This window comes from Corythoichthys intestinalis, chromosome 15 (genome assembly GCF_030265065.1).
Source record: "Corythoichthys intestinalis isolate RoL2023-P3 chromosome 15, ASM3026506v1, whole genome shotgun sequence".
Classification (NCBI taxonomy): domain Eukaryota; kingdom Metazoa; phylum Chordata; class Actinopteri; order Syngnathiformes; family Syngnathidae; genus Corythoichthys; species Corythoichthys intestinalis.
This window is the reverse complement of record NC_080409.1, coordinates 21,001,024-21,023,534: the sequence shown is the minus strand read 5'-3', so window position 1 is coordinate 21,023,534 and position 22,511 is coordinate 21,001,024. Positions and strand designations below refer to the sequence as shown.

Sequence of the window (22,511 nt, the reverse complement as noted above, 5' to 3'; positions counted from 1 at the left end):
TTTCATACCAAGGCCAACAACAACGCAGCAGTGTGCTTGCTGTACCTGGGCCGGCTCAAGGAGTCTCTGGGCAAACTTGAAGGCCTGGTGCAGCAGGACCCAGCCCTCTACCTCCACGAGAGCGTCCTCTTTAACCTGACCACTATGTATGAACTAGAATCTTCACGAAGCACCCAAAAGAAGCAGGCACTGCTGGAGGCTGTAGCCTGCCGGGAAGGGGACAGCTTCAACACGCAATGCCTCAAACTGGTTTGAAAAAACTAGAACTGGTGTATGAGCACATGTTCTACTGTACCCCTCCCAAATGGGCCTTGTTCCTACAAGAAAAGTGACTGTTCAGTGCTAGGATTGGGTTCTCAAAAGCATATGTACATCGTCAATGGCATTACTTTCTTTCTACCCTAAGACAGAACAGCATCTTTAGACAGAATTGTGACTTTACAGTCAACTAAGAGAAATGCTTTGTAAAATGGGAAATATGTTAGTTGACCTTTTCTGTATTTGAAGGCTTTTTTTCATATGGTGTTATACCTGTTAAAACCTAAATGTTCAAATCAGTTTTTCCAGTGACACCTTGAATTGACCTAGTTGGCAAATCAAGATTGGTTGGAAAATTCAGCAAAAATATCATTAAAGTATCTATGTATGTATGTTCTAATTCAATCAACTAGGCATTAAAGTAACACTTCAGCTCGACTAGGGGTGTGCCATCTTAGGCACCCCACGATTCGATTCCATTGCGATTCAGGGCGCTACGATTTGGTTACTGAACGAAGATCACGGTATTGACGATGATCGCGGTTATCGCGATTATCAAGACTGTCACGATTATCGATGCACCATACATTACTAATTAATACAGTAACAAATTCATGTCCATTATTTATTTAAAATATCCTAATGATTCAACAGGAACGATGGAAACATGCCCATACAACAAAAAGCTGCCCTTAAGCTGCTTTTTTATTTAATTTTTTTTTTTTTTTTTTTTTTTTTTTTTTTTTTTTACAAATAAGTACAAAAACAACCATTTTAAAGGGAGTACTTATTTCTCTCAACAATACAATCAAATTTACACAGGTGGAATCGTAATCAAATCGTCACGTGTCAAATCACGATGCATGTAATAATCGATTTTTTTGGAACTCCTCTAAGCTCTACCATATTTTGATAAAGTTGTGGAGCACAGCGCGCAAGACTTTGTGTGGAAGGTCTTGCCCCAGGATTCCACCATGTGCACAACGGCTCCGCTCCACTGCTGCGTGGCGTGCGGCTCAAAAAACAAAAGCATACAGCATCAACCAGATCTGATCCACATGATTGATTACGGATATTCCTCGCGTAACTGGACGAGATTTTGTGATACCTTGAATGAGATCAGGGTTGAAAATACCCTAAAAAGCCAAGCATTCACAAAACACATCCCAGTTTTGTTTCAGCGACATGCATTTCAGTTGAGCAAAATCTGTCAGTTCATTCCAAAGATTGAGGATAAATAAAGGAGAAGTAAAACGTTTAAATCATTTCTGCCGGACAGCTATTGCTGTACTTACACTGATGCTCTTTTCCCGTGAAGAATATTTTTATTTTAAAATCAACTGGAGCTTTTACTCTGTAGCTGCATCAATTTTCACTGTCACTCATGCTGCATTGCGCTGAATTGATGCGGTTTGGCTGCTGCGTGTCAAAAATGGAACCCTTCCGTAACTGATCCACCCACCGGAGCAGTTTCACAGCAAAGCCTCACGGCGAACCCATTGGGTGGAATCATGCACGTTGATTACTATAATGTTCATGTATTTCATCTGGCTACCACGTTGAGCTGTGTGTGCAGTGTAATTTAGCCTTTATAGTATGTTGCTAGTGGTTGGCCAAAAAGTACCATGTTCTTCAGTTAAAGATGTTCTTGGTTTTTATTTGGTCATTTAGCTGATGAATTTGTTTGAGTACATTTTTAGAAGGTTTATGAGTTTACTGTACATGGATGAGTTCCATGCATTACATGAAGGACAGAGTACAGTAATTGCACCACACTAGTTCAGACCATTGATGCTAAGCCAGCTGACTTCGTCCATAATTATGTCTATGGCTGGAGGCGGTGCTATGTTATAGCCCAGTGGTCATATGATCAGAAGCCTGAAAACAAGCACCAGCGTCAATTGTGATCAGTATATGGCGGAAAACACTCAATTGACTTGAACTTCCGCATAAGACCCCCAATTTGGCCAACTTTCAAAATTGTTTGATATGCATGTGTGGTACATCATTGGAAAGCTTAAAATCTCAATTTTCTGTGGGAAGAAATTTTTTTGAACAGGAGGGCATTTAAAAAAAAAAAAAAAAAAAAAAAATGTTTTTTAAACTACAAAACACTATCTGGAGGCGAGAGCACACGAGAGCAGAATTACAGACGCCATGACTTTAACGGGATATTATCGCGTACTTACCTTGTTTCGATCCAAAAACTCCATGTAGCATTGAGTGTCAAGACACAGCTGTGAATGGCCACAGCTAGATTTTTGGGGAATTTTATGGGTGAAACATGGTAATATAACAAGGGTCGCGATGCAGAAATCGCAGACATCAAGGAGTGGTCGAGATTTTCATATACAGTATTTACCCTTTTAATTTTTTTTTTTTTATCTCTGTTTGGATCAGTTATTTATCATCTAACATATCGGAGAAATGCGACAGTAACCAAAAAAAAAAAAAAAAAGCGAGTTTTTTTTTTAAACATGAAATATGATACATCAATGATTCTAAGCTAAAAACGACAGACATTTGAATAATATAATTACCTTCGTTTTATGGCTGGGTTGAAACAAAAGCGGTTGCGCGACGTCTGTAAACGGGGGTTTTCAGGGTAAAACGGTCAAATTAAAAATAGTTTGGGGGCTGAATGCGCCATGAATCTGCTATGGCAGCATATAGACATATTGTTCTATCAAATACAACAGTTCTTTTGGTTTAAATTACAGCAGTTTATTTTAAAGAGGGGCGCAAGACCAGAAACTGCTTTTTCAGCCTTGTCTGTGTTTTCCGCCATATATCAAAGACAGTCCAGGTTTTTTCCACCTTAAATTGGTTAATAAATATTAGCCTCAGTAGAGAGGCTATAGAAACCAACAAAGTGGCCCAATGTCTAGTTTCCTGTTCTCATGTATTTGATTTCCTCTTTATAATGTTTGAAGCAAACATTATTACATTTCAAGAAATACACCATCTTTAATAGGTCCAATACGAGGCCTCCATTTTTTTCAAAGTTTTAATAGCTGCCCTGCCTCCCCCAAGTTCTGGAACGCTGTCCCTACAAAATGTTAAAGGACTGCAACAAACAGATCGTTTTTCTTTTAGTCAGTTGTTGTTCAGTTTTCAAGACGGGCATTATACTGAGATGATACTCACTATGCTTCAAGTCTAATGAGCTTGCACTGCTTGGGTCCTTTTGAAACTTTTCCTCTAAGCACACACCCATAATACTGTACTGGATTAACTGTCTAATGGCACTCCAATTGTACAATATAAATAATCTACTGCAATTAATTGTAAAATACCCTGAGTGTAATCCTGCGGGTGAATGTGGTGGGAGTTGGGAGCAGACCTGAAAAATTATACACTCCTGTTCAAATGCCAGATTGTTATGATGCACAGTTGTATTCTGGTCCAGAACTCCTTTGTGGTGCTGTCTGTTGCTATTCAATATTTTTGGTGGTTATAACAAATACATAGTTTATTTTCAATGTGTGTCATCTATTGGCAAAAGAGGGGAAAACATGTACAGAATTTATCAAATGAAATCAGGATTCAAAATATTGATCTCTAAAATTTAACTTTTAACCTGTATACATTTTTTAAAATACATATGGTTAAGTGGTTAATCTTGGGATTTATCGGTGAAAAAAACCTGGCATTGTAACAGGGGTGTGTAGACTATATGCTGTTTGTATGTATATACATAAATTAAAAGATATCAAAATAATTTTATTATCATTATTGCATTCTGAAAAGAACATGATGATTCAATGTTACTGTTTCCACATTGTACTGATCATAATTAAGGAATGTCTTAACCTTTTAATTTAAAAAAAAAAAAAAAGTAAAGTAAACTAGACCTATGCAAACAATTCTTAGAGTGACTACAATGATTCGTGGGGGGGGAATATGCATTGCATGTACCGTACATATGAATATGTTGCTTCAATATTATGACAAACATGAAGTACATTATGAAACAAAACTACTGCAGGGTTGTGTTGGAAAGTTTCCAGTAAAAATTCTCTTGCATTAAGTTATGGCACAGATGCTTTGATTTCAACCTACATTGATTTTATTTATTTTTTAGCATTTCTGCAGGGAAGCCATATATTTCTTTCGAATCTCATAGTCATCTGCTGGCCTGTTGTAGGCTTTCCACACTGGTTCCCCGACGAACAGCCTCATAGCCTTAGTGTAATTCTATGGAGAAAAAAAAATACAATTAGTGATTGGGATTTTCTAGATGTGGTTTCACTTCAAGGTGTACTGGCACTCAAAGACAAAAAAATGAACCATTCAATTAGGGCTGCAGCTATCGATTATTTTAGTAGTCGATTAATCGATTAACTATTTAGTTCGAATAATCGAGTAATCGGGTAAGGACCATAAAAAATTCAAATACTTGAGCTGAGCTTGAGTTGGCTAACTTACATAGCAAAAGTCCGCTAGCTTAAATGCTATAAAATGCTAACGTTTTTTTACAATGCTCTTAACGAATGGTTCAGACACATATTCCCACAAAAAATGGTTAAATATACCAATAAACTAAATTACGAAATCATTAAAAAAAAACATTAGCTCAAACAAAAACTTAGCTTATGTCGGTCTTAATAGGGAGCAGATGGATTCAGCCACGTGAAATGAGGTAGACTAGAGGGCAGTGTATCCACCCAAATCAATCAAACTAAATGCATACACTTTCAAAACAAACCATTACAACGCCACTTTAATTAAACGAATACTCGAAGCAGCCAAATTTATTTTGAATCTTTTTTTTCTAATCGAATACTCGAGTTAATCGATTAATCGTTGCAGCCCTACTTCAATGCGGTATAAAGATTTTATTGAACCATGATTGCTGAAAGTAGGAAGGAAAAATTTATTGCATACTTGAAATGTTTATACCTCAATATACAGTGCTGGCCAAAAGTATTGGCACCCCTGCAATTCTGTCAGATAATGCTCAATTTCTGCCGGGACATGATTGCAATTACAAATGCTTTGGTAGTAATATCTTCATTTATTTTGCTTGCAATGAAAAAAAAAAAAAAAACGAGAGTCCAAAAAAAAAAAAAAAAAAAATCATTATCATTTTACACAAAACTCCAAAAATGGGCCGGACAAAAGTATGACACCCTTTGAAAAAACGTGATGCTTCTCTAATTTGCGTAATTGACAGCACCTGTTACTAACCTGTGGCACATAACAGGGGGTGGCAATAACAACTCTTGCAGCCAGTTAAAATGGATTAAAGTTGACTCAACCTCTGTCCTGTATCACATTGAGCATAGAGACAAGAAAGAAGACCAAAGAACTTGAGAAGCAAAACTGTGACGAAGCATGGGCACTCTCAAGGCTACAAGTCCATCTCCAAAGACCTGAATGTTCCTGTGTCTACCGTTCGAAGTGTCATCAATAAGTGTAAAGCCCATGGCACTGTGGCTAACCTCCCTAGATGTGGATGGAAAAGAAAAATTGATGAGAGATTTCGACGAAAGATTGTGTGGATGGTGGATAAAGAACCTTGACTAACATCCAAACAAGTTCAAGCTGTCCTGCAGTCCGAAGGCACAACAGTGTCAACCCGTACTATCTGTCTGTGTCTGAATGAAAAGGGACTCTATGGTAAGATACCCAGGAGGACCCCACTTCTGACCCAGAGACTTAAAAAGCCAGGCTTGAGTTTGCCTTAACCTGAGAAACGCAAAAACGTTTTGGAAGAATGTTCTCCGGTCAGATGAGACAAAAGTAGAGCTTTTTGGGAAAAGGCATCAACATAAAGTTTACAGGAAAAAAACGAGGCCTTCTAAGAAAAGAACACTGTCCCCACAGTCAAATGTTGCGGAGGTTACCTGATGTTTTGAGGTTGCTTTGCTGCCTCGGGTACTGGACCGCTTGACCGTATGCATGGCATTATGAAGTCTGAAGACTACCAACAAATTTTTGCAGCATTATGTAGAGCCCAGTTTGAGAAATCTGGGTCTCCCTCAGAGGTCATGGGTCTTCCAGCAGGACAATGACCCAAAACACACTTTTAAAAGCACTAGAAAATGTTTTGAGAGAAAGCACTGGAGACTTCTAAAGTGGCCAGCATTGAGTCCAGACCTGAATCACATAGAACACCTATGGAGAGATCTGAAGATGGCAGTTTGGTGAAGGCACCCATCAAATCTCAAGAGACCTGGAGCAGTTAGCCAAAGAATGGTTTAAAATTCCAGCAGAGCATTGTAAGAAACTCATTGATGGATACCGGAAGCTGTAATGTATGGAAATTCCCAGGTTACTTAAATGCACACTTGAGATCTCGTGAGGATCTACCTGAGTGAGAAAAGAGACTTTCATGAGATAATTTGGTTAATGTGACTGTGGCGTGTTATAGGAAAATAAAGCGTGTAGAGCTGTCCCGACTAGTCGACATAGTCGACGTCATTGATGACGTAAATCCGTCGACGAGCACAACATCCCGTCGACGGTTAATGAAGGGTTAAAAAAATATATGCGTGGAAAGTTAGAATGTCGGATGCTCCGTTTGCAAGCGGGGAAAGCGGCACAAAGCCAAAAAAAAGCGCACCAGAGTGTCCAAAACAATGCCTTATTTCAAAGAAACAAAGGAGAGTACACTCTTCTGTCCTGTCTCTTCAATGCCAAGCTTGGCTGCACGTCGGCCGTGAATAAAAACCTCAAGCGCCTTCACGCAGTTTGTAATTTTTTTTTTTCCATTTTTTGTACACCAGAGGGTGCTGTCGCTTTACTAAATAATAATGTTTCATTGACAATGGGCCTATAAGTGCTATTACTATTGTTCTTAATGCTAATTGAAAGGTTTATTTCATGTTATGGTTTATTTTATGGTATAGAAAATTATATAAGGTTAAAAGGTCATAAATATATACAGTATATACAGTGATTGCACTCAAGGGAGAGATTGTCAATGATAAGGTAATAAATTAAGGTAAATGCAATTCATATAAGCAATTCATTCATATATAAATAAGGTTTAAAAGGAAAAAGGTGAAAAGTTTTTGTTAATTTCCAATTATGTTGCTTTATTTGTGTGCACCGTAGCTCTTACAGTGTGTTTACATCCAAGGATGGAATAAAAGTTGTAAACCATCAGTTTAAGAGACCATCTTTTCAATCGGGAGGCTACACTAGTTAATTCTATCAGCATTTGAACTCATTGTTTATTTGTGATTTATTATTGTTATTTACGTGTTTATTTGTACATTAATAAATAATTTGTGTTCCAATATGTTTTTTGTGAATTGATAAGCGTCAACAAAAATTTCATTGCTAGATTAGTAAAAAAATAAAAAAATAAAAATAATTAATTATTAGATTAGTCGACTAATCGTAAAAATAGTCGGCTGACTAATCGGGAGAAAATTAGTCGTTTGGGACAGCCCTAAAAGCGTGTGTTCTTGTGAACCCAGAGTGTCTACTAAATGTTCAAAACATTACATGGTGTCAGACGTGACGCTGAGGGAAAGGAACGAGCAAAATGTCAAAGTTTAGTCCAACGGACGACTTCAAATTCACCAGCCCAGGAGAATGGCCGGAGTGGAAAACAAGATTTTCCCACTTCAGGACAGCAACGAAGCTGAACAAGGAGGACTGAGAGGTCCAGGTCTGTTCACTCATTTATGCCATGGGCAGTGATGCAGAAAAAATTTTCGTTTGAATTTGACAGTGAGGGTGTTAAAAATGTAATACATGAAAGAGCATGTTTTTATCAGTGGAGCCAACTTGTCGGGGAAAAGCCAGGGGCTTACATCCTAGCCCTGTTCGATTTGGCAGAAAACTGTGAGTTTGGTGATAAAAGGGATGAACACTTCCAAGATAGGCTTGTCGTCGGTATTTGAGACAAGGAATTATCCCAAAAATTCCAGCTCACAGCAGATCTTAAGCTGGCACAAGTCATCCAACAAGTACGCCAAGCCGAGGAGGTGGCGAAACAGACCAGCCTTCAAGCCCAATGCTAAGAGCTCTCCGTGAACAACGTAAATGATTGCAGCCAGAGAAGAGGGCAACGCGCAGTACATAAAAGACCACCAGGGGGAGCCACAGACCATAAAAGGGAAACAAGCTGCGGCCGGTGTGGAAATCAGCACAAACAGAAGGGCAAATGTCCTGCTTTCAAAGGTACGTGTAAAAACAAATGCAACCAAAGGGGACATTGGGCCCGAATGTGTCATTCTAAAATGGTGAGTGAAGTCACTGAAAGCATGGGGCAATTCCAATTCTTGGGAGACTGTCACACCGGAAAGAGAAAAACACACCGCTGGTCTTCAAGATTGATACCGGAGCGGACATGAGTCATAAATGAAAAGACATTCAAGAAACTTGCAAACCTGCATCTCATCATTTAAGTCCAGCAGAAAAACCTTTTATTGGCCCTGGAAGTAAACTCAAATGTTTGGGTTTCTTCACAGCCAACACCTGTGTTGTCACAGATTACTTAAAAAAGTAATCTAGTGACTTTACTGATTACTTTATTATCAAAGTAAGTTACTTTAAAAGTAACTTATCAGTTACTTTTTACAAATTTTTCTCCTTTTGGTGCCTCAACATAAAAATAACAGAAAAATGTCATCGCGTGTAATTGAGTTTTTCACATAAGGCTTAATCTTTGAGTTAGCGGGGGTTTAATTAGTCAATGGAATTGATTTCAACCACCATTGACCCGCCCTAACTTAGCCATTCCGGAGACCTAAAACTAAAAAATAACTGACAAACTGCACGAAATTTGTTTAAATAAACTCCAACGACTAATTAAACCCCCGCTATCTCCAAGATTAAACCTAATGTAAAAAATTCTCAACTTCCCCTTTGAAATAAAGACCTAGCCGTTAAAATGTTGTCTATAAAAGTTGTAAAGCAATAAAACAACAAAAATTAATGAAATGAACAGAAATCCTACAACGTAAAGTTTTAATAATGGGTCAAAATCATTTTTCGAACAGATCACATGACTAGCACCTTGGAGACTATGCTTTGCTTTGCTTAGCCAAAACTACCCCAGAGGAGGCAAGATGGATATTTAGAATTTCTTTAAACCTAAGCTTTCAAACGCTACCAACAACAACTTGAACAGTTGATTGAACTCGAACAGTGTTAAGATGTGTTCATATACATACAGTATTTGCCAAAAGTTTGGAGACACCTCAAAGGTGGATACTTTGAAGAATGTAGAATACAAAACCTGTTTTCAGTTATTGCACTCTTTTTGCCATTCCACATGTTCGTTCATATTTTTGATGTCTTCAGTGAGAATTTACAATAGTAGTGAAAATATATAAAACACAAAAATGATCAAGTATGTCCAAACTTTTGTTTCAGTCTTCAACATGCTTTTCCCCCAGTCCCACAAATGTAAAACTCCGCCTATGATTACAAACTCTAACTATAATATGTAAATAATTACACATATTATAAAGGCTGGTTACAAACTGTAGAGGTGCTGGCTGTCGAGTTTTTAGCGGTCGATAGTCTTTCTGAGCCAGCGCAGTGTTTGCAACGCACGGAGATATTTTTGTCATCTTTACTGGACTGATATGTGAAGTAATGGCTGTATCTCCAGTGAACAAATGTAGCCGTTTGTTGTATCTCTCCGGCTCCTTCACTGTTGGCATCCTGACAGCCAGGCTATGTGGCAGACGGCGCGCACACAGCATGGTAATACAGGTGACCCGTTTTTTTTCCGATGACAAAACGTGAGACGTGATGTCACTCCCAAACTCAAGAGCAGTATTTTCTATTCAAAGGCTCTTCGTACATGACTACAGTATTATTCATTCTACATACAGTATGAGGCAACAACAAAATAGCAACGCACAGGTACTGGGGAAACTAACTTTAATCATATTACTGGCTTGGAAAAATGAACACGTTAGATTGCTCGTTACGAAAGAAAGTAATCAGATTACAGTAACGCGTTATCTGGCCAACACAGAATACAAGGGCAAGAAATACACGTTCCTGGTGTATGTCATTAAAGGCAACTGCAGCCGTTTACTCAGCCGACCCGAAGCAATCGAAATGGGTCTTGTCCACAGAGTAGACCAGGTGAAAACTGTCTTCGGAACAAGCGGTCTCCTAAAGATTGAGCCAGTTAAAATCCTTCTCAGCGAAGGGGCTAGTCCGTATGCAGTACATAGTGCTAGACGAGTACCCCTCCCGCTGGTGCCGTTAGTGGAAAAAGTAGCTTCAACGGCTTGAAAGTGAAGGCATCATAGAGAAAGTAACACAGCCCACAGAATGGTGTGCTGCGATGGTTCCTGTGTTAAAGCCAAACCGAAAAGAGGTTTGATGCTGTACTGATTTAAGAAAACTGAATCGTGCTGTGAAACGTGAAAAGTACGTTCTACCAACCATTGATGAACCATGCCGAGACTCTCAGGTTCATTGGTGTTCACATCGCTGGATGCTGCAAGTGGATTCTACCAGATTCCATTGCATGAAGTCGCAAATTAACGACATTTATTACACCATTTGGGAGGTATGCCTTCCGACGACTCCCATTTGGGATAACCAGTGCACTGGAAATTTTCCAAAGGAAATGGCAGAGAACCTGCAGGGGTTGGAAGGAACCGAGGTCTACATGGATGACATTTTTGTTCATGGAGAAACAGAGGGGATCCATGACAAACACTTGGAGAAGGTGCTGAGTGTGATTGAGACTGCAGGACACAAATTAAACGAAGCCAAGTGCAAGTTCAAGCAGTGACAGATTTGTTTTCTGGGACACATTTTTGACGGAAATGGTTTCAAACCGGACCCAAAGAAAATAGTGGGCATAAAAGACTTTCCACAACCTCAAAATGTGCCTGAGCTCAAGAGGTTTCTTGGAATGGTGAATTATATGGCAAAGTTCATCTCTGACTTGTTCCCACCACAGGTCAACCATTGTTCGAGCTGCTACAAGTGACAGTGAAATGAATGTGGGGGCCTGCACGACAATCAGCTTTTGAAAGGATAAAGGCGGCCTTAATGTCATCACCTTGTACAACGCAAGCAGACCTACAGTGGTGTCGGAAGATGCCAGCAGTTATGGATTGGGAGCTTTCCTGCTTCAGCAACACGGTGAGGATTTGAAACCAGTGGCTTACTGTTCCAGAACATTGCGGGGTGCTGAGATGAGGTATGCCAAAATAGAAAAAGAATGTTTAGCCAGTGTATGGGCATGCGAACATTTTGAAAAGTACCTATTTGTCGGAGTGCCCTAAGTATGAGAAACAGATACCAGTGTCTGTTAAGGATTTATACCAAGTAAGAGGGGAGCTGTCCGTAGTAGATGGGTTGATTACCCGTGGAAATCGTACAGTCATCCCTATTTCAATGAGAAAGGAGATGATAGACAGAATTCATGATGGACACCAAGGGTTGATCAAATGCAGAGAAAGAGCCAATCAGTCCGTGTGGTGGCCGGGTATCTCGTGTGACTTTTGCAGATTGAACAGAAGTTCACAGAGAACCATGGCAAAAGGTAGGCATAGACCTGTGTGAATACCAGAAGCACTCATACCTAGTGGTGGGTGATTACTCTTCTAGGTATCTTGAAATTTTGCATGTACCAGATACCACAAGTAGGCAAGTCATTGAGAAACTAAAAGCCACATTCGCCCGTTATGGAATTCCGGAAGTAGTGGTGAGCGATAATGGACCTCAACTTGCTTCCAAGGAGTTTCAGCCTGCTTAGTAAAGAATTTGACCTTATCCACACAACATCGAGTCCATATTGTGCTCAAAGAAACAGACAGGCAGAGAGAGCGGTGCAAGTTGCAAAATAAATTCTAAAACATAAAGATCCTCTCCTTGCTTTGATGACATACAGAGCTACTCCAACATCATCTACAGAAGTGAGCCCACCAGAATTGTTGATGGGTTGAAAGATCAGAACAACTCTTCCCATGAGACCTTGAGAATCTGGATCCAAGATGGCCAGACATAGAAAAGGTTCAACAAGGGGATGCAGCTGCTAAACAAGCACAAGCCCATTACTACAATCGTAGGAATGGAGTGAGGAATCTTCCACCTTTGAATCCTGGTGACAAAGTTCTCATGAAATTGACCATGAGAAACAATGGGCAACATCTGGTACGGTTATAGGACCGGGTTCTACTCCAAGGTCCTATGTGGTGGAGTCTACTCAAGGAGGACTGTGGAGACTTAACATACGTCATCTGTTAAGCACGCTTTCTGCTATTGAAAAGGATTGCATGCTCCAGAAACAAGTCACCTCCGAAGACAAAGGAGAAATTGAGAAAAATGAAACTATAAATCAAAGCACTGAGGAGACACCGGGAGAATCAGGTGGTGTAACATCTCCAATGACAGTGACCGTTACTTAGGAAGAGTGAGTAAACCAGCAGCAAGGTTGAACTTGTAAAGGGTATGAAAAAAAAAAAAAACAATTTTGGAAATTTACGTTTTGGAATGTTAGGACAAGTGATTGAAATATTTTCTATTCTGAAGAAATACGTTGAGTAATACTAGTTTGTTTTGTCATAGCATTACACCAGTAAGAGTTTTTCAGTAAATGGTAACCTTTGTTATATTATTGGTCAATTGATTTTCAGTTAAATTTATTTGGGGTTTTCATTACGCCTGAACGATATTGGAAAAAACTATTGTTGCGATTTTTTGGGGGGTTTGCGATACTATATTGCAATATTAGGGAAAAAAAAAACATTTTTAAAGAATTTTTCACTAGATGACTTAAATAGCTGTTTGGAAATACTTTGGATGACACACCATGACCACAGAGTATTCATATAATACCGTTTCATTTGTGAATGATGAAGATTGCTGTATGAAGGGATCCAGGAAGCCATGTCTGCACAAAATACATCATTTATTGTAAAGATACACGATAATATCGGTCACCGATAATTATCGGCCGATAATGGCAATTATGACGTCACACAGATAATCCAGATAATAAAAAAATTCAACCGATAATGCAATCCGATAATTATATACTTGATTTGGCCTCCAAATGTGCGCAACCGAAGAATTCAGCACGCCGCCTCCTCAACCCCTCCCCTCTCTGAAGCCCCTGAAGGAGGAGGGGTTGAGGAGGCGGAGTTACACGACAAGAAGTAGTTGAATATTATGGCGGCTGTTACTAAAAAAACGACGCTCTCGCCATCTGCGAAATATGTACCGTAGAAGTTCCACGAGGCAGAAAGAAAGCGTCCTCATTCAAAACCACTAACCCAGCAGCCATTTAAACCTGCATCACAAAGATTTTTGGAACGAATACGAGGCTGCTGCTAGCGGGAATGCTAAAGCTATTGTAAACACTAAGATAAACTACAGGGCTTGTGACGATACAGAGTCGGGCTGTTTGGGAATGCAGCCCAAGGCGGGTGGTAAATTCGCATCTAAGGCTAAACACCGGCACAACTGGTACGACCGATAGTCTGCAAGTAGCCGTCTTCCGACGGAGCCCGCCGCTCTGGCTGGTCCGGCAGGCCGCCGCCGAGCCCGGTTCCCCGGCCTCGGGACCTCCAGCGAACACCCCGGTTTCGTGGTGCGTTCCCCCACGGCATGCGAGCAGAGCCAGGACCCGAATACGCCGCGGCGAACCGGCCGGGGCGGGCGGATTATCCGGTACGAACGTAGCTGCCGCCGCCGCCGAGACGAGACACGGTTTTTTTTGTTTTTTTTTTACCTAAATGACCCGAGAGCCAAAGCCCTGGATAAAAAAATAATGCAGTTTATACGACCACCATTCTTCATGAAAAAGTGATGTCCAGTAAGCAAGCTTATCATGACGGCACAGTGGTTAGATGATAATTTAAACATGGAGAAAACGAAGTCAGCCAGTCAATAATGCATTCAGTATGTAAAATGACGAGCGGTCAGATGACTTTGTAACGCTGCTTTTATTTTCGGCTTAACAAAACTCGGGCACAAAACAACACACACGCGGATGCGAGCTCCAACTCCGTCCAAATAGTACTGCCGTGTAGCAGTTTAGCTGCTGTAAAACAAATGTCGCGAAAGCCGCAAATGTAAACAAAGCGTTGCAGAATGGGTACATGACATCTAGCTCTTTTGAGTTAATCATTTTCACAGTGTGCAACAAAGCATATAACATTAGCAATCACTTTTCAAATTATTTAACTTATTTCTCTGCTCAATTACAGTCACAGTAGATAATCAAATTCTTAAATCAATATTCTGTAGCCACAAATATTATTCAAAATCTTTCCTTCTTCCGTTTTTTTTTTTTTTTTTTTTTTTTTTTAGGATTAAGTATAATAATGTATTGCTTAAAACAATGCTGTTAAGATTATTTTCAGCTAGCTATTTTTCTTCCAAGAAATCTGAGAGAAATACACTTGAAGCGATGGCAGATCATTTCACTTATTGCCAATAGATTTACACTTAAAACTGACTAGTTTTAAGGAAGTGTGTTTTGCAGTGTATTAATGTTATATATGTTAGGAATGGCTTACTTTTAAAGGCATTTTTGTGCAACTTGGGTATTTACTCTGTAAGTAATTGTTGCCAAAGGTTTACCATTACACAATGTCAGACAATCTGTCATTATTTAGATGTTTGAATTGACGACTTGCTCATATTTTATGTTGAAAAAGAGAGCAATAAATTATATTTTTGGACAGTAATATTTTTTTTTGTGTATACTTTAAAATTTTACATAAATCTTTTAATAGAATTATCGGCTTGACATTATCGGTTATCGGTTGGAATGAGGAGGAAATGATCGGTTATCGGTATCGGTTGAAAAATGTATTATCGTGCATCACTAATTTATTGAACACTGTATTTTACACTTCAACAGCAGCAAATACATTAAATGACAAATAAAAGAGCAGGTGCATTAGTCCCCTGAGTTTTTGTTATGTAAAGTAAAAACAAAGTTGTAAAGATATTTGTACAAAAATATTATGACAAATAAGAGTTGTTCACAAACTATTACAATAAATAAAAACCTCGGTAAAACAACAAAAAAAGTTGTCAACATATTTGAACTTAAACATTAAATCAAATAAACAAAAGTGCAAGTGCATTAGTCCCCGGAGTTGTTTACACAAAATATAACAATATAAAACTGCAAAACAGCAACAAAGTTGTAAATATTAAATATTAAAACTATATGTGCAGCTGTACTATATATAGTTATTTGAAAAATACAATTTACAATAAATTTAAATATCAAAGAAACAAACTCAATTGAACTTGTAAATAATTGAACTGAATAACTGCAAATAACTGTGATGAATAAAAACCATTTTAACTCCCAAATTTCCTGCCTTCCTGATAGCTGTCACAGAAATAAAAAGAAAAGACATTCGTGCAGCTGTGTTATGTATTTGTCTGCATATCGGCCACCTTCCTTGCTCAGCAATTCTCAACCGGGTCTCATAGGTTTTTGGCCAAGACTACAAGTTTATCCACCATTGCAGACTTGAGACAAGAACTTTGGCACGTAGCAATGTTCCCACTTGTATTAAAACGCCTCTCTGATGGGAAGCTCGTAGCAGGAATGCATAGATATTTGCGTTTCAAATTGTCCAACATGTTCGACGTATTACTTCTTGTTGAGGCAACCACGGCGAAGCACTGTCGACAGGCCTGTTTTTTGTTCCTTATCATTTTGTTGATAGCAAAAAATACTTCCAAAACTACTTTTGGAGACAGTCTTCCCTCGCTTCCTTCAATGTGTTGCTTGCTTGGTTTCAGTTTGAGACGGCCCCTCCTCCCTCCGCTCTGCTGTTCGGCCCCTCCTCCTTCCACTCCGTTGTAGAAGGGGGAGGGAGAGGAGCCAATGACTGCTGAGCTGGAGGGAAAGAGACTGTGCGCTCTCCTTCCCCAAAACAAATGTTTGTGGATTAAAAAATAACTATCGCACGTCCTTGCGATGGGACTATTGCGCAAGTGCACATCGCGATGGCGATGTTTAAACGATATATCGTTCAGGCCTAGTTTTCATTGAGAAAAAAGGGGAGATCATGTAATGTATATGGACATTCCTGGGTTACTTGAAATGCGCACTCGAGATCTCGTGAAAATCTACGTGAGTAAGAAAAGATACTTTCATGAGAGATAATTTGGTTAATGTGACTGTGGCGTGTTATATGAAACTAAAGCTTGTGTTCTTGTGAACCCAGAGTGTCTACTAAATGTTCAAAACATTACAGAAGCGGTTGTTCTCAGTTATTTTGTCTAGAGGTTGTGCTACCAAGTATTAGCCTGAGGGTGCCAATACTTTTGTCCGACCCATTTTTGGAGTTTTGTGTTAAATAATTGTTTTGGGTTTTTTTTCATTCTCTTTTGTGTTTTTTCATTGCAAGCAAAATAAATGAAGATATTAATACCCAAGCATTTGTAATTACAATAATTTTCTGGGAGAAATTAAGCATTATCTGACAGAATTGCAGGGGTGCCAATACTTTTGGCCAGCACTGTATGTAAAATACTTTGTAGATGGTAATAGCTATTTCACTCACAAAACAGCATTCATTATTCAGGATATTTCCAGCATATACCATTTTGAAATGATGAGAACTGCAATCGGGCCATCATTGCACTGGCTTTTTTTTTAACAATTGCGGTGTGCCAAGTTGGTCATCGATACCGGCAAAAAATTACAGTACACGATGCACTATTGGAGCAGTAACACGCATGCTGAGTTTTTCTTTGCGTAGTGTTTCCTACATTTAAAGAAGGCTTTCCGGGCCTCTTTGCATCTCACATCAAGTGTTTGGTTCAACAAGCCAAATTCAAGACTTTTAAGATTTTCAAGACCATAATACAGTTTATGACCCATTTCACATCGATACCGGCAAAAAATGTACGGAAGACTACGGAAAATGACCGACAGCTCAGGTAAATTCTACTTTATAGTTACGTTACAGCATCTCAAAATCAAAACACTTAAAAGTGAGACTGAAGTTAATGCAAATTCTAAATAAATGTACAATAGATTTTTAAGACCTTTCAAAATCGTCTTAAAGACCTTTTTGTGAGATTTTTAGAATTTTAACATTTTAAGGCCTTTAAGACCCCACCGACACTGTTTTAAGTAATGATTTGTCATTACGATTCCTTCTTACACAAACAATACGTATAACTAAAAGAAATGTTTGCTCTGTAATCTCGTAATCTGTAATCTATTTTAATTATCATTAGTGCTGGAACGATTAATCGATTAACTCGAGTATTCGATTAGAAAAAAAAAGATTCAAATTAAATTTTGCTGCTTCGAGTATTCGTTTAATTAAAGTGGCGTTGTAATGGTTTGTTTTGAAAGTGTTTGCATTTAGCTTTATTGATTTGGGTGGATACACTGCCCTCTAGTCTGCCTCATTTCACATGGCTGAATCCAGCTGCTCCCTGTTAAAACCAACCTAAACTAAGTTTCTGTTTGCACTAAAGTTTTTTTTTTTTTTTTTTTAAATACATTCGTAGTTTAGTTAATAGGTATATTTAGCCATTTTTGTGGGAATATGTGTCTGAACCATTTGTTAAGAGCACTGTAAAAAAAAAAAGTTAGCATTTTATAGCATTTAAGCTAGCGGACTTTTGTTATGTAAGTTAGCCAGTTGTTCTTTTGTTGTACATACAGTAGATCCTTATTTATTTATTTTTTTATACTGTTTGAGGCTCAGCTCAGGTATTTTAATTTTTTATCTTCCTTATCCGATTACTCGATTATTCGAACTAAATAGTTCATCGATTAATCGACTATTGAAATAATCGATACCTGCAGCCCTAGTTAACATACTTACAGACTCGTCCAATGTGAAGCGGTGATAAATCCCGGCTGGCAGGGTAATGAGGTCACCCTTCCTCATGGCAATTCTTATCCAGCGATCCTCTTTGTCTCTGACATCAAAGTAAGCCTGGCCATCAAGGATGTAGCGAATCTCATCGTCCAAATGCAAGTGTTCCTCAAAGAACATCTTTAACTGATAGGAGACAGATATTTTCACATTCATTTTTAACTCAGCAAGCTAAACAGTAGTTAGTGGTACAGACACATATTACAATTGGTAAAGTACTGTATGTGTGAAAGGTTTAGGGTTACAACATTAATATTTTTACCACGTTTCTGCCTCTTCCACAAAACACAAATTAATCCATGAAGCTTCTAGGGCGACGTCTAAGATTATTCCTGGCCATTTTTCTTTTTTACACAGGGTTCATGATTCTCCAGATTGACGATTCTCATGAAGCTAACTTAAACTGTCTTTGAAGATTTTAGGGATATAGTCATAAAGACCTGAAAAAGTTCATTTTTAGTCAAAAGATGGTTATGTCTATTATGTGGCCCAGTCCACGATTTGTTACCAAACTAGTATTTTTGACCGTTTTTTTTTTTTTCCCAAACTGATTTTAGAGTCGTAATACATTACTGTAATGCACAGGTGTCAAACCGATTCCAGAAAGGGCCAAGTGGGTGCTGGATTTTGTTCCAACGATACAACGCAGAGAGTTTAACCAATGAACGTCATGCTGAAACAAGCAGCACCTGACAAAGTTTAACTGATTACACATGTAAAAGATCTAATTGGTGAAAAGGTGTCCTCTTCATTGGTTGGAAAGCAAACCTGCACCCACCTGGCCCTTTGTGGAATCGGTTTGACACCTGTGCTGTAATGCGTCCAAGAAAAGCTTTGATATTTTCACTTCAATAAATTGAATAAAAAAATATTAATTTGTTTAAAAGTAAAGTGATCCCTCATTGTTCACGGTTAATGGGTTAATTGGGGACCCCCCGCCAAAATTGAAAATCTGCGAAGTAGAGACAGCGCTTATTTACATTTTTGGGTTTTTTTCGGATTTAACAGCATTGAAAAATATACAAATAAATGGTAATGGTAAATGGACAGTACTTACATAGCACATTTAAGACATGTTTTTCCCTTTTATCCCCCCCAAAGTAAAATAAAAAAAAACTTATCTGCATATTTTATAAATGGTTTTAAGTACTGCAAATGTAATAACTATAAAATAAGATATATAAAAGAAAACTATTTGTACACGTATCCATGCATAGAATCATTTTTTAAAATAAAATAATGTCTTTCATAGAGCAAAACTTTTGAACAAATTTCGTTCATATCGCTTTTATCTAGGGCTGCAGCTATCGAATATTTTAGTAATCGACTGAAAATTCTATCGATTAATCGAGTAATTGGATAAAACATATATTTTTAGGTGAAGAGCAATTATAAATATACATGAGAAAACAAGATATTTAATCTAATATTGAACCATTTTCAGTCAATGTCTTTATTTTCGATGTACATTGTTGAAAACAGCCAACAATTGCATCTCAGATGTAACTAGAATTAAAAAAAAAAAGACTGATTCACTGCTTTCACTCAAAAAACTTTTAGATCTTATAAAAAAATATATATATTTCTTACCTAAAAATGCCATTACACTTGATAACACACATCACTTAAAAGTTAGGTGGTTTTCCCACGTGTTTCAACTGAATTTCTATTTGTGTCAAGCTATTTCTAAGTTGTAGTTAAGTTTTAAGTTAGTCTAAACTGTAAGTCCAGATAGGATTTTGAGTTTTTGCAGTGTTCAAAATAAATGTATGATACCTGCTGTATTGGAGCACATTAGGCACCAGCGCTACTTGGTGTTTTATCCAGCAATGACTACTGAGCTAAAATTGACAGTTAGCATTATTAAGTTTTTATTTTACACCCTCATCACTCTACAGCGCTATGTTTTCACAGATTAAATAAAGCCTGTGTGTAAGACACGTTAGCCACGCATCGACAGTGGTCATAATTAATAGAAACCTAGCCCTCCGCAGGGCTAATGTTACGTGAGCGAGTGACAGTAACGTTAATCTCATTTATTAGCGCTTAGAAGTCTACTGCTTTAAGATGGCGGCCGTTTATTAACGCTGCTGACTCTGTCATTACGCATCTAGTTCAACATACATGTGATCTCTATGAGACGCATCAGACGCTACCATCGTAGCATCATGCGGGCTAGTTTTTTGCAACTTTGGCATCGTTTGTAGCGGCTGTTGGCTGCAGTAAGTTTTTTTTGTTTTTTTATTGCTTCTTCCTCTACGCACGTGACATCAGCGCGTTGTCCCGCATTAAAAGTAGTCCAGGCAAAACGTGATGCTTAGAGCTGTCAAAATTAAATGATTACTCGAGGTGAATAAAATTACTCGGATCAGTTTTTAAACTCGAGTTACTAGAGTATTCGTTTCAGCTCTACTTTTATCCATAAACAACACATATACTGCATATTAACAGGTTGTTATAGATGTAAAATACTTAGTTTCCAAGGCAGAAACGTCACACAAAGCAGCGTCAATGCAACGTACAGGCTGTGTACTGTGAAATTGAATGAGCATGTGCTCCGAACTGCGTCACACGGTGGATGCAGTGAATTATTGTCATCACAAGATGGCAGTAACATACTATAAAATTTTAACTGGCTCTAAACACTGGCGACTCCATCTAGCACAATAGTTCTTTTTAAATTATAAATAACATGAGTTAAAAACCCAATCCTTTTCACCCGATTCTGATCCTCTAAAGAATGGCCTGATCACCCCGATTTCCAATCACACGATCGGATGGGGACATCCCTAGTATTGACTAAATAATTTTACGTTTAAGCAATTACCCAACCTTGTATAGACATAGCCTGGGTTACCTTCTCCTCATAATTTGGTAGCGTGTTCTTCTCAATGGTGATGATGTCCATGTAGGAGAAGCCTTGCTCTTTCCTGATGAGCTGCAGTTCTGGATCTGTTTCATAGATGTCCGCATTCAGCTGCAACAACAATACAATAGAGCAGGGGTGTTCATTAAGTCGATCGCAATTCTAGTGTGGGTAGCATTATTTTTTTAAGGCCAAAAAGGCTTATTCAAGTTTTGTTGTGCAATATTGCTTTGTATTGTAGCCCCCCGACCCGCAAAAATGGCTTGGGACCTTAAGAGTTAACCATGTTTTGTTTTGCAATATTGCTGCTGACCTTTGTCGACGCTATACGAATAAAGTTGAATTGTATTGAATAAAAAAATAACGTAAACTTTGCTGCTAAGTACCAATAAGAAAAAGTCAGATGATCGCGGTATCTGAGGTATCACGAGCAGGTCACCTTTGAAACTTGCATCGCTACTGATCAAATCTGGAAATATTATTTCGGCCTTTAGATGTCATTTCTGAATTATAGTTGACTTGTTTGGGTGACCATGTATTTTCGGATTATATATTCCGGAGTCCACACGGTTTTGTTAGGTTTTTTTTTTTTTTTTTTTTTTTTTTTTCTTGACGTAATGCGGGTAAAACTGCAGTTAACAGTCCAGCAATACGGTCAAACTTCTCCAAATGGTCTCTAAAAAAATGTATAATTCTTCTAATTCGGGAGACATCGAGAAAAAAGTAATTCCTGGCGATTTTTCAAGCACAATGACATGATTTTAGTAACTGTTGCATACTGTTACCTTCCAATAAAAAACTCCAAGTTGTTTCAACTCCTCCAACGAAACGGGTTGATTCGGGTCGAGCTTGTGCGGTTTTCTTTGGTCTTCATCAGAGTTGTCCATGTACCAGGCTTCTATCGCCATGTTTACAACCCGGCCCGTATGACAGAAGACTTTAGCGTAAATCGGTGCCACTCCACTGACTGCAGATGTGATCTAGGTAACACTAGATTTAAGAAATGTGATGTTAGCCAACGAGGACGAGCCCAGTCACTTATCGGCCATTTTGCGTCAGAGTCATTCGATAAACAATAACATAGGTAATGGAGCGTGTATTTTGAAATACTGGTAAAATGTAACCCGATTTCTAAAATGCTTGGTTTTTCATAATGGAGTAACTTTGCTGCAAATAAATATAATAAATACAATGAGTAAAAAAAAAAATATATATATATATATATATATATATATATATATATATATATATATATATATTACCCATCTAATGCTATTCGTACAGTACATTTGTATCTATTCCTAAATCCTGAACCAGCACTTAAGTAAAAAAGATTTTTTTTTTTTTACATTTGAGCAACGTACAGCTTTCATAACATTTTCTCTTTTTTAGTGCGAACCTGCTTGAATGCAGGATTCTGAATACTGCATGCCTCCCGTAGTCAAAGCCAAAATCAGCCCAAATTTCAGATTTATAACAAGGACTAATCTGACCATCTCTAGTCTAGTTACTCTAATGTTGTGGTTACTTCAGCAGACTTCCAAGGCAATGCTGCTGCGCACTCCCAGCTACTG

At 38.3% G+C, this 22,511-nt stretch overlaps 2 protein-coding genes across 5 annotated transcripts in view; one reads left to right on the top strand and one right to left on the bottom strand.

Moving 5' to 3' along the window:
• trappc12 (trafficking protein particle complex subunit 12) overlaps positions 1-6,099 on the top strand; it is a 51,762-nt gene extending 45,663 nt beyond the window's left edge. For 3 of the 4 annotated variants that reach the window (XM_057858793.1, XM_057858794.1, XM_057858792.1), the window contains exon 12: positions 13-6,099. In XM_057858793.1, the coding sequence (XP_057714776.1) occupies positions 13-255 (243 nt within the window). In that variant the 3' untranslated portion in view covers positions 256-6,099. The remainder of the gene's footprint in view (positions 1-12) is intronic. The other variant, XM_057858791.1, reaches the window with a different exon arrangement.
• On the bottom strand, positions 2,345-21,995 carry adi1 (acireductone dioxygenase 1). The gene is made up of 4 exons (XM_057858797.1): positions 21,723-21,995; positions 20,929-21,048; positions 18,018-18,197; positions 2,345-4,455 (listed from the first exon to the last, which is right to left on the bottom strand). The coding sequence occupies exons 1-4, from the start codon at positions 21,843-21,845 to the stop codon at positions 4,339-4,341; spliced, it is 540 nt and encodes a 179-aa protein (XP_057714780.1). The 5' UTR covers positions 21,846-21,995; the 3' UTR covers positions 2,345-4,338.
• Between the last annotated feature and the right edge of the window lie 516 nt (positions 21,996-22,511).

Bases quoted from the DNA above. Each gene is read 5' to 3' on its own strand.
- adi1 (XM_057858797.1), bottom strand. From the start codon at position 21,845: ATGGCGATAGAAGCCTGGTACATGGACAACTCTGATGAAGACCAAAGA. The intron at 21,049-21,722 runs GTAACAGTATGC...TTGTTGTTGCAG, and splicing joins TTGGAGTTTTTTATTGGAAG to CTGAATGCGGACATCTATGA. The intron at 18,198-20,928 runs GTAACCCAGGCT...GTCTCCTATCAG, and splicing joins TACCAAATTATGAGGAGAAG to TTAAAGATGTTCTTTGAGGA.